Source organism: Pipistrellus kuhlii, unplaced genomic scaffold (assembly GCF_014108245.1).
Source record: "Pipistrellus kuhlii isolate mPipKuh1 unplaced genomic scaffold, mPipKuh1.p scaffold_m20_p_3, whole genome shotgun sequence".
NCBI lineage: Eukaryota > Metazoa > Chordata > Mammalia > Chiroptera > Vespertilionidae > Pipistrellus > Pipistrellus kuhlii.
In genome coordinates this window covers 85,918,608-85,931,477 of record NW_023425529.1, presented here as the reverse complement: position 1 = coordinate 85,931,477, position 12,870 = coordinate 85,918,608, and the positions used below count along the sequence as shown (strand labels likewise).

At 36.9% G+C, this 12,870-nt stretch overlaps 1 protein-coding gene across 8 annotated transcripts in view; it reads right to left on the bottom strand.

The window, feature by feature from the left end:
- The window catches only part of CDK8 (cyclin dependent kinase 8), a 152,111-nt gene that overhangs the window by 90,199 nt on the left and 49,042 nt on the right, over nucleotides 1–12,870 (bottom strand). For all 8 annotated transcript variants that reach the window (XM_036455180.2, XM_036455178.2, XM_036455179.2 and 5 more), the window contains exon 2: nucleotides 1,520–1,595. In XM_036455180.2, coding sequence (XP_036311073.1) covers nucleotides 1,520–1,595 — 76 coding nt within the window. The remainder of the gene's footprint in view (nucleotides 1–1,519; nucleotides 1,596–12,870) is intronic.

The following is a 12,870-nucleotide window of genomic DNA, read 5'->3' as shown; positions in this document are numbered from 1 at the left end:
TTAGGAGTGAATTTAACAAAAGATGTACAAAAACTCTATACTAAAAACTATCGATATAAAACACTGAGAGAAATGAAAGAAAACATTATAAAATTGAAAGTGCATCTTTCTAAATTCATGGCTTGGAAGTTTCAATATTATTAAGGTGTAAATTCTCTGAATGGATCAAAATCATAACCCCAGCAAGGATTTTTTAGAATTAGAAATTGACTAGCTGATTAAAAATTATAAATTAATAAAAATTAAAGATTTCTAAAAAAAAAATTAAAAATTTCTGTTCACCTTAGGCTGAAGAATCACAATTAGTATATTAATAAGCTTTCATATTCCTTTTTGTGCTTAAACTGGATTTACAGTTTTCATAATAAACATAAATATGTCTCCTGAAATCAATGGAGTTTTGTTTGTCTTTAAAACTTTTGGTTGAACTATAATAAACACAGAGAAAAGCACTCACCCACAAGAGCACAGCTCAGTGAGTTTTCACATATTAAGCCCATATAACCAGACTCAGAGTAAGATCAAGAAATAGATCATTACTAGCATTCTGAAAAATACCTTGTCCCCATCCATGCCACTCCATCTCCTCCAAAAGTAATCATTATCATGACTTCTGACGTCACTACCATAGTTCAATGGATTTTTATCCTTTAAACTGACTATAATATTAGGTGTTGAAGAACTGACAGTTAATGTACAGATTTGCCTCAAGATTCAAAATTATGAAAAATGTATCAATTAAATAAAATATGATTTCCAACCCAGCATACCTTTATAGACTCTTATTCTGTTTCTTTACTTTTACCTACTTTAGTTCCTGTCAACATGATAAATAATAAATGACTGTTAGTTAAAATTCTTATGGTATAGAATTTGTTAAATGAGTAAAATTATTTTTAAAGCCAGAAAAAAATACATTTGGACCCACTGTTTTACAATATTAAAAACTGAAAATCTCATGGGAGTAATACTCAATTTAATTGTATAACTAGTTAGTAGTGGATTAACATGAAAAATATTTTCCTTTGAAATCAAAATGAGATTCTAGTACCATATGGAAACCTATGCTCCCAAAAGAAAAAGGCATATATGTTTATATAAAAAGACAGATACTATGAAAATCAAACAACACGATCTCATTTTAAGGTCACATAAGTAACAACATCATTAAAATAGAAATGTTAATTTTATATGAACTAACATATGACATTTATTATACTAGATAAAATAATAAGAACTAAACCCTTATTTAGTGATTTTTATTGAAAAAATCTATATATTTACAATATATAGATAACAGAGATTGATTTAATACCAATAAAATAAATTTGCATAGAAATATTTGTTAGATTTACATGACACCTCTACATAATGAATATATTCTTCTACATATAGTTGATATGAAAATATTTACTAATTTTCAATTAATGTGTATATATGACAATCACAATTCAGAGACCTACATAATAGACCTTCTAAGACAGTTGGTAATAATGATGATAAAAAGAGCTCCACTTACTGCTATTTCTCTACATGCTGACATAGAGATTCCGGTTCCTTCTATTTGTTTTAAAGCATAGTCTTTATCATCTTTCCTGCAAAAACAAAGTTATTTTAATATGCAGATAAGTAAAAATTTGTATGCATTCAATAAAAAAATAAAAATTACATAGTTATACATTTAATGCCTCTCATATATATATGGAGTATCATACAAGAGAGATGTTTTTAGACAATCTAGTCCAATCCTATTATTTGAAGAGGGAAGTTAGATCCAAAGGAACGTAAGATTTGCCCACAGAAGACAATGGAGTTTCTGATTTCCAATAGTAGGTTTTTTCTGCTCTTATTTATGTTCTAGGGCCCAGTGCATAAAATTCGTGCACGGGGCGGGGGGGTGGGGGGGGGTGTTATCCCACAGCCCAGCCTGCACTCTCTCCAATCTGGGATCCCTCTCACAATCCAGGACTGATGGCTCCCAACTAACTGCTCGCCTGCCTGCCTTCCTGATTGCCCCTAACCACTTCTGCCTGCCAGACTGATCACCCCCTAACCACTCCCATGCCAGCCTGATTGATGTCTAACTGCTCCCCTGCCAGCCCGTTTGTCCCCAACTTCCCTCCTCTGCCAGCCTGGTTACCCCTAACTGCCCTCCCCTGAAGGCTTGATTGCCCCCAACTATCCTCCCTTGCAGGCCTGGTTCCTCCCAGCTGCCCTCCCCTGCAGGCCTGATCACCCACAACTGCCCTCCTTTGCAGGCCGGGTTCCTCCCAACTGCCCTCCCTTGCTGGCCATCTTGTGGTGGCCATCTTGTGTGCATATGGGGGCAGGATCTTTGACCTAATGGGCAGCCATATTATATATTGGCGTGATGGTCAATCTGCATATTACTCTTTTATTAGATAGGATAGAGACCTGGTGCACAGGTGGGGGCCAGCTAGTTTGCCGTGAAGGGTGTCCTGGATCAGGGTGGGGGTTCCCTTGGGACAGGCGTCTTCAAACTACGGCCTGCGGGCCACATGTGGCCCGCAGAGGAGTCTGATCCGGCCCACCAGGTTTTTTGGGCAGTGAGCGCAGCCGAGGTGTTACAGTAGGAATTTGAGAGTTCATATAGTCTGGCCCTCCAGCTCTCTGAGGGACCGTGATCTGGCCCCCACTTTAAAAAGTTTGAGGACCCCTGCCTTGGGACATGAGGCAGCCTGTGTGAAGGGTGTGTAAAGGGCCTGTGGTGGTTTTCAAGCTGGCCACACCCCCCAGCAACCCAAGAGGAGGCCCTTGTATCTGGGATATATTTACTTTCTACAATTGAAACTTTGTAGCCTGGAGTGGAGGCTTAGGCCTGCTAGAGCAGGCGGAAAGCTTGGCTTCTTCCATTGCCAGAGAAACCCAAGCCTCTGTGGCTGCAGCCATCTTGGTTGGGGTTACTTTGCATACTCACTCTGATTGGCTGTGTGGGCGTGGCTTGTGGAGTGGAGTGATGGTTAATTTGCATATTGCTCTTTTATTAGGTAGGATACACTTCCTTTCTATGTACAATACACACACATAAAAGAAAACTTGCTTTCTAAAACCCATACCCATTCACATGTTATTGATAGTAAGTTAAAAAAACAAATGCATCACTAAAGTACAAAATGGTTATAATTTAAAGTACCGTATTTTTCGGACCATAAGACGCTCCGGACCATAAGACGCACCAGTTTTTAGAGAAGGGAAATGAAGAAAAAAAGATTCTGAAACAAATAGTGTCCTAAAGTATTTTATGTGCATTAAAACCCAACATCACAGTCATAAACACATGTAATCAACCCTGTAAAGTAAACAGCAGCATTTAGAACCATTTTAGAGCCGGGCAAGCACACAGAGACCACACAGAGCCGGGCAAGTAAAAAAACTTTTTTTTTAAAGTATATGTGTAGGCTATATTTGGACCATAAGACGCAGGGACTTTTCCCCCCACTTCTGGGGGGAAAAAAGTGCGTCTTATGGTCCGAAAAATACGGTATGTTGGTATCCTCACATCCTCAAATTACCTTCAAAGAGATTCACTCAATGTGTGTTTATTAAGCAGTTGCTGTATATTCAGAACTGTAGGTACGAGGGTTACAATGGAATTTCCTCTTTTAAGCTTTCTATATCTACTAGACCAGATAGGTAAATAATTAATCTACCACAATAAAAAACAATAAATACTATGACAGGGCAAGTACAAACCACAGAGCGTATGTGTGTCAGTTAAGAGGGGAAATAGTGTGAAGGCCTATGAGGTGAGAGAAAAGCATTTGAGGAAAAAAGCAGATATACTAAACAACTGGAGATGGGGCTAGGGATATAATTAGGAAGAACATAAAAGTCTTTTTACTTAACAAACAACAGAAAGCACTCCATTGAAGATTTTAAACCAGAGAATATTAATTATATTTTACTTGGGGGAAAAAAAATCTTTAACTGTCTTTTGAATGCTTAGGGGGAGTAAATAAGAACAGGAGGTAGAGAGACCAGTTAAAAGAAATAGTATTAAAATTTCTTAGGTGAGAGATGATGGTGGCTATTATAGTACGGTGGTTGCTATAGAAAGTAAACAAGCAGGACCAACGCGGAGTAAAACCAACAGCATTTGGTCAATGAATATTAGAAATAAGGAATATGGAGGAATCAGATAAGTTCTGCCTCTGGCAACAGATCATTGACAATATCATGGACTGGAGTAAAATATAGCAGGAGAAAAAGATTTGAGGAAACAGGACTGTTCCATTTTGGGTAGGTTGAGTTAGGGTACCTGTGAGCCACCTAAATGAGGATGGCGAGCTAAATAAACACATCTAAAGCTAAAAAAATTAAATTAAATTTAAAAAAGTTTCTGTAATCAGCATATACATAGTAATGTAAAACCTGAGCGTAAATGAGACCAATGAGACCAACGGAGAAGAAATATAAAAAATAGCAAGAAAAAAATTTTCAAAAAGGGCACAAATAGTACTAAAAGTTGCCAAGAGGTCTAGTAAAAGGTGGACTAAAAAGAATATGCTGGGGGGAAAATAAAGAGTCTGCTGAATTTAGAAATGATTAAGTCACTATTGGATAGAGGCTAAAATAGTTGTAGTGATATAGTAGCAGAGTCTAGATAGCAGAAGACTAAGGGAATGAATGGGGCATAAGTAAATTGAAACAATAAATGTAGATAATTCTCTGAAGGGGAGAAAATAAAGCAGCAGCTGGAGAACACACAAGGTTAAAGAGTTATTTGTTTTTTTAAGATGGAAGAAACTTATTAAGTACTGACAGGAAGAAACCAGAGAAAATAAGCTGTTGATAGAGGAGACAGAGAAAAAGATTAAGAGAACAAAGACTGAAACATTGAAGAGATATTAGTGTCTAGAAAGAGAAATACTTCTTCCACTGTAATGGGAAGATGATAGAGAAAAGGATAAATATAGATGCAAAGAAGTTGGTTCAGAGGCACAAAAAAAAAATAAATGGAGGAGTTCTCATTGTGACGGCTTTTATACTTTTTTGATGTTAGAAATGAGGTCATATACTAAAAGAAGGGCAGAGATGGTAGAGCTGGAGTCCTGAATAGAGTGAAGGTTTCAATGAACAAATGCATAACTCCTTATAAAATCTATTAATTTAATACTTTATTTTAAATAATTATTAAAACCTATATAGTTTTATCTTTGTTTTTAAAATATATTTTACACCCAAACCTTGGTTGAGAAAACAAATACCAATTACAAAAATTTGTTTTATTACAATCAGCTTTTTCATATACTTTCTAGTAAAGCACCACAGGTTCTCATATTAAAAATGCAATAAAAGTATCTGTATTTGATGTTCATTAAGTCTGAATGAGTTCTGAAAGACTTAAAGAAGTTAAAGAGGGTGAAAAAAATAAAATGAAGGGACTGAGAAGTAGAAATGAGTAGTTACAAACAGTCATAAAGATGTAGAGTACAGCATAAGGAATATACTAGTAGTCAATAATATCAAAACTACGTATGGTGCCAGGTGGGTACGGGAAATATCGAGGGGAACACTGTGTAAAGTACATGATTATATAACCACTATGTAGTACACCTGAAACTAATATAAAATATTGATTGTAAATTGTAATTAAAAAGTAAAATTTAAATTAAAAATATTACTAAAGTAAATGTTATAGTAGTAGGACTTTGTCTTTTTGGTGCATGCTAGTACAATAATATTTTTATCTATCTATCTATCTATCTATCTATCTATCTATTTATTAGAGGCCCGGTGCATAAATTCATGCACATTGAAAAGAAATTAATTAGAAGAAATATTTTAATATTGCTATTCGCCCTTTCTCTATAATATAAGTGTCAACCAAATTCACCATTGACAATGACAGATGGAAACACACACATGTGATTGGCACCAGCAAGAGCTTTATACACACAAAACACACACATAAACACACACACTAGAGGCCCAGTGCATGAAATTCATGCACGGGGAGGGTCCTCAGCCCAGCCTGCACTCTCTCCAATATAGGACCCCTCGAGAAATGTCCGACTGCCCTCTTAGGCCGGATCCTGGTAGGATAGGGCTTAAAAGAGCAGTCAGACATCCCTTTCACAATACAGGACTGATGGCTCCCAACTGCTCGCCTGCCTGCCTTCCTGATTGCCCCTAACCTGCCAACATGATCACCCCCTAACCATTCCCCTGCAAGCTTAATTGATGCCTAACTGCTCCCCTGCCAGCCTGTTTGCCCCCAACTTCCCTCCTCTGTGGACCTGGTCACCCCTAACTGCCCTCCCCTGCAGATCTGGGTCCTCCCCAACTGCCCTCCCTTGCCAGCCTTATCCCTCCCAACTTCCCTCCCCTGCAGGCCTGGTCCCCCCCAACTGCTCTCCCCTGCAGATCTGGGACCCCCCCCCCCCCCCCCTACTGCTCTCCCTTGCAGGCCTGGTCCCTCCCAATTGCCATCCCCTGCTGGCCATCTTGTGGAGGCCATCTTGTGTTCACATGAGAGCAGCCATCTTTAACCATATGGGGGCAGTCATCTTGTGTTGGAGTGATGGTCAATTTGCATATTACTCTTTTATTAGATAGGATAAACTTATTTAATTAGTAAATTGACCATCTTTAACTGTCTTTTGAAGGCTTAGGGGGAGTAAATAAGAACAGGTGGCAGAGAGACCAGTTATCTGATTTAGCTAAATTTTTTCCAGCCAAGTGAAGCACCCCAACTTCTCTTTCAAGTAATTGTCAGCGACACAGCAGTAAATACTAACACGAAGTAGGGATTGTAGATCACGCAGGGAGAACAAAGGATAAAATATTAAACTGAAGCAGTACTTGACTATATTTTGCACAGTGAGAAAACCTGAAGTCATTTTCAAGGTCCACAATTTCTTTTTTTCAGTTAGGTCATGTTTCTAAGCTTTCTAAGTATCTGTTCTCCAGCTAATGAAAAGAAAATAGGATTTTACTGAGTCTCCTATATATCTACTCCAGGACTTCTGTGAGGATCAAATGAGATGAGGCACAGAAAACGCTTCAGTTACTTGGTTAAAGTGTAAATTGTCTGCACCTGGCATAAAGCAAGCCATGATACTGAGCTGAAGAAACTGCGAGGAGGCTAGTGGTCACTAGGAAGAGAAAGCCAGGCATTGCTATATGATGTCATTACCCGGCACCCACATTTTGTGGCATGGGGTCTCAGCTGCAATTGGTGGGCTGTCATTTCAGAGTGGTGGTGGGGCTGTGTCCCACTTGAGGGAAGCCAAGTGTTGCTTTGTGGGTGCCAGGTGCACAGCACCTTTTCTCTATAAATGGCCAGTGCTCGTCACGGCAGCTCCTGCGTTGAGTGTCTGCCTCCTGGTGGTCAGAGAGCATCATAGCGACTGATCAGACAGCAGAACACTTAGCATACTAGTCTTTTATATATGTAGATATTTTTTTAAATTCTTGACCAAGGACATTATTAGAGAGAGGATGGGAGAGAGAAAGAAACATCTATTTGTTGTCTTCACTACACTCCCTGACTGAAGATCGAACCTGCAACCCACACATGAGCCCTGACACAAAATAAAACCAGCAACCTTTGGGTGCACAGGATGATGCTCAACCAACTGAGCCACTCTAAGTGAGGCAATACTTTTTTAAAATTTTATTTATTTACTTACCCATTACTATTTATCCACCTCTACCAAGTAATAATTTCTTTAATCATTTTTTTATTTTTCAATTACAGTTAACAGAATTACATTACTTTCAGGTGTAAAACCCAGTGATTAGACATTAGATAACTTATTAAGTGATCATCCCGATAAATTTCATGCCCATCCAACACCATACATAGTTATTAGAATACTACTGACTATATTCCCTATGTTGTTCTTTACATGCCCATAACTATTCTGTAAAATCAATTTGTACTTCTTAATCTCTTCGCCTTTTTCATCCTTCCATCTGGCAATAATCAAAAGATTCTCTGTATCTATGAATATGTTTCTGTTCTGCTTGTTTATTTTGATCCCCTGAGGGGTCCTGGATTGCAAGAGGGCGCAGGCCAGGCCTAGGGACCCCACCAGTGCACAAATCCATGCACCGGCCCTCTAGTGTATTTCATAATTACACAATAATTATGGACAGTGATAGTGTATTATAAGCCTTGAAGTTGCTAAAAGACAAATATTTTAATTGTTCCCAACATACATACACACAAAAAATAACTATGTGATGGGAGAGAGATGTTAGCCAACACTGTGTTATTAATCACACTACAATATATACATTTATTAAATCAATACACTGTATACCTTATACTTATACAATGTTATGCTAATTATATCTCAATAAAAATTATTGCAAAAAGAGAAAGGATCAGGAATCAGGATACCTTTGGGCCTGTCAACAGCAGTTATAGAAGCTAGATGTTCTAGACTAGCTCTGCAATACAATCATGAAGTACTGATTACACTGTCAACAGCTATGGTATGGAGTTTAAGCTCTACATAAGAGCTGGCCTAGCTGGAGTGGCTTTGTGGTTGAGCATAGACCTATGAACCAGGAGGTCACAGTTCGATTCCCGGTCAGGCTCCATCCCAAGTAGGGGGCGTGCGGGAGGCAGACAATCAATGATTCTCTCTCATCGTTGATGTTTCTGTCTTGCTCTTCCTCTCTGAAATCAACTTTAATCTATATAAACAGACAGTTCTGAAGGATTACATCAACAGCTGCAATGACAGGAAAATGTTATGGAATAGTCAGCCAGATCAAGGAGCTTGCACCAGAATGAAAATCTGTGTACTGCTTCCTTCATGGAAAAAGTCATTCTTTAGGGGGGGAAAAACAAACAAAAAACAGCTGAACTAATCACTGAACTTCATTATGTAGTAAAAACTGTGAATTACATAAAGGCTAATGTGTGAAATTTAGATTTAATTATCTTTATTGTGTGATGATTTGGAAACATCATAAGCAACTGTTAATGTGTGCTGAGTTACAATAGTTATTGAGGGGAAAGGTCTGTAAGAATGCTGGATTACAGAATGAAATCTCAGTGATTATGCAAGATAATAAACCAGTTTGGTCCCAACACTATAGAGATGTGAGCTGAACAGCCTGGCTTGTTTTAGTGTGATACTTTTGGTATTTTTAATGATCTTAGTATCTCCAAGTAGAAAAAAAAAATGCTTTTAAATATACTATATTATTGCATCTTAGTGATATTTTAAGTCATTTTTCATAAAATTTACTTATTTTAAAAGATTAAAAGTTCTAATAATTCCTGTTCTTATTACTGTACTTTCAAATATTGCCTGGAATTAATTCTTAACTTTGGATACCATAATTAAGGTTCATCGTTTAAAACTCTTTTTGATTTTGCCTTTTGCGAATTAGGTCCCAAAATCAAAATAACAAAATTGACAAGAAGTCTTTCACAACTAAAATATCTTTGGATTTCCTATTATGAAAACTCTGTTTTCTCCAAATTCACTTATATGATAAATGACAAAAGTAATATTTAGAGTAGTTAAATGCAAATAAAATATATTCATGTATATACGTTCAGTGATTGCACTTTAAGAAGAGGTAGTCTCATGTTCATATACAAAAACTGATACAGTAACTGTTTCAAACTGATTTTTGGATCTAGGTATTAAAATTCCTATCAATCAGGGACAGCCATAGTATAATTGATGATAGAAATTAAAGGGTCATACAGGTTTGTTCAAGTCCTCACTATTCACACTATGTTCTAACACCCTGGATAACTGACTGAATCCTTATAAATTACTTATGTGCTATATGTCAATAGAGAAGCCATTCTCTTCTATTCTAATATTTACGGTTAACATAGTAATATTCCAGAGCTGTTCAATCTTCTCACTGATAGAATTATTTTCCCTTGCTAGAAAATCAGCTCTACCAGCTCCTAGATTAGGTAACTGGCTATTTTTGAAGCATTGTTAGGAAAAGACTGCACTGGAACCCCCATGGAAATAATCTTGCCATATTCTGTTAAGAACTAAAACAGCAGTGAAAACACCTTGTATCCATAGCACTCAATTACAGTGACACAACACTGTAATTATTGTATCACTGTAATTGACACACAATCATTAAATTACTGGAAGACTGTTCCAGCCAGAGACCTCAAACTGAGGATTCCTAGAAATTCTCCAAAAGACAATGTAAGAGAATGACAACACAGCTTCTCCCCAAGACCATCAAATCAAGCAGCACGAACAAGCTGCCATCAAGGAGCCAGGGAACAAGATCTAAATAGCCAGAACCAAAGATTATCATGCTTTAATCTACATGTTCTTATTCTTTATTCCAAAACTCTTCTCTTCCTTCTCTGCTGGTTTAAATTTCTGAATTATTAACAGACACTTGCTATCTCTAACAACGTTATACATAATATTGCTCTTTGTATCCCCTAGTCACTCCCTGTATGAATCCACTACCTGGCTACAATTTGATCAAGATTTCACTAAAATATGTTGAGATTGTTGAGATTATAGCCACTTTCTTTTTAGGTACAATTTAGCTCACTCTAATTTCTGGACAATTACACTCAATTTCTAAGCAACTCTATAAACAGGAAACTAAAAATAGTAAACAAGACAGACAGCCCCTTTAATGTCAAACCTAAGAAATTTTCTATCTACTCCAAAACCTTGGCTCTTGGCTTTAGAAGCAGATTAAAACTGTTAATAATCTTGTTCCATTTGTCAGTGTTACAGTGCTCAAATATTATTTCTAGAATCTTAAGTGAACACAGCCACCTTTGCTTCTGATGATTCAATAACTAACCTTACAAAAACAAAAATATGTATAAAGAACAAACTTTAGTACAATAGAAAGTCTGGTCAATGGAATCTGGCAACAGAGATCTGGATTTCCCTGAAACCAACCAAAAAGAGGGACTGAGAAGGTGAAAATAAACCCCACTGATAATTAGATTCTAATATCTCTAACAGATGAATGGCAAGCCAAGAGTAAGGAAATGAGAAAATAAAGCTTTGCTCAACTTTACAGTCCACTTATGAGTGAATACTACATTATTACCAAGATGTCCCAGCTCTGCTTCACTCCTACTCTTTAACAGAATGCTGACATACCCAACTACCAAAGTGACTGCACTTACGAACTGTAGTATCCAATCCTGGACTACATTCCTAGCCTTTCTTTAGAATCATTCAGCCCAAGCCAAAACCCTTGCCCACTTCATCTTATTAAGACATCTTACAGTGCCTAGATAGGTGTGTTCTCCCTTACTACAGCAGGCTAATAAACTTTATTTGACTACTAGTTGCTCTGCGCATGAATCCATGTGCCAGTAGGTTGCTGCCACCCTACTATAGCTCTCGCCTCCTGCTTGCTTGCTGCCCTGCCCCCTCCTGTAGCTTTCTGCTGCCCACTTGTAGTTCCCTCCCCACCCTCCTGCAGATCTGTGACCAGGTCATTAAGCAGTAGGTCATTATGCCTCAGGGCATAACAGATGATTAGCACATTCCTCTCCTATTATATAGGATAGGTGCATTCCCTGTGGCCTTTATCATTCATTATGCTCATTTATCTTACATGAAATTACAATGCATTAAAGCACACTGAAACATTTCTTTTCATTTAAATCCGGTCAATTCTGATAACAGAGCACATTCCAGTTAGCCAGGCTATATTTTACTAAAAAAAAAAAAAAAAAAAAATTGTCCTAATAATATGTTCTACTCTTTTGATCATTCTGACATATAAAACCCACTAGTTAACTTTTTGTTGAATGACATAAGCTTAGTTAACATTGTTAGAACTACGAAATCTAGAGTTAGTAGTTCTAACAATCTTTTAAACTATTGGCAATTTGGGGAAGTTTATGATATAAAGCAAAATCTAGTCACAAAGATTTTTCTACTTTAAGAAAATTAATATATTTCATTTTTGCATTCTATTTTTATTGTTTCCAGTATCTCTTAAGACTAATATTTAATATCACTTAATGGTTCTCATTTAAACTGACAAGGATAGCCTTCATGCATTGTTATTAAGAGTATAAATGGGTTCAACTATTTTATTTTTTAAATATATTTTAATTGATTTCAGAGAGGAAGAGAAAGGGACACAGAGAGAGAAACATTAATAATAAGATAGAATTACCGATCGGCTGCCTCCCGTACGCCCCACACTGGGGATGGAACCCGCACCCCAGGCATGTGCCCGAATCTAGAATTGAACCATGGCCTCCTGGTTCATAGGACGATGCTCAACCACCTAGCCATGCCAGGCAGGCGAATTCAAAAACAATCTGAAATAGTGACATTAAATATGTGTATTTCCTACACCTACAATTTCTTTCCTGATTATAAAACATGGAAAAGGTTTCATATAGCTACAAAAAGTGACATATTTGTGGAAGCAAATAGATAAGAGGCATATTATGTGTACATTACTGAGAATAGATAAGTACAATAATATGTGGTGTATGCATACATTAAGAGTATGTGGTCAAAAGCAATGAACTGGGTCTATATCAGTGGTTCCCAACCTTTTTTAGGCCATGCCCCACCTCCAAGAATCTCTAAAATCCTGATGCTACCCCAGTGACATATAATTCTTATTATTAAAATAGTGAATTCCTATTCATGTGTAGGAAGCCTAAAAGGCCTGTTGGTCTAAACAAGCTCCTAAAAAACATGGCATCCATAAAAGAGAAAAATAAAAGAATGAAAGGACAGCTGAAGTACTGAGAAAGAAATAACTAAGAAATTGTTTGAAAAAATAATAATATGAAGTGGTATAAAAAATAGCAAATAAAGTTTCAAAAAATATAATAGAGAACTGAAATGCATAAATATATCACAATATACACTGAGGGCCAGATTATTATGATAT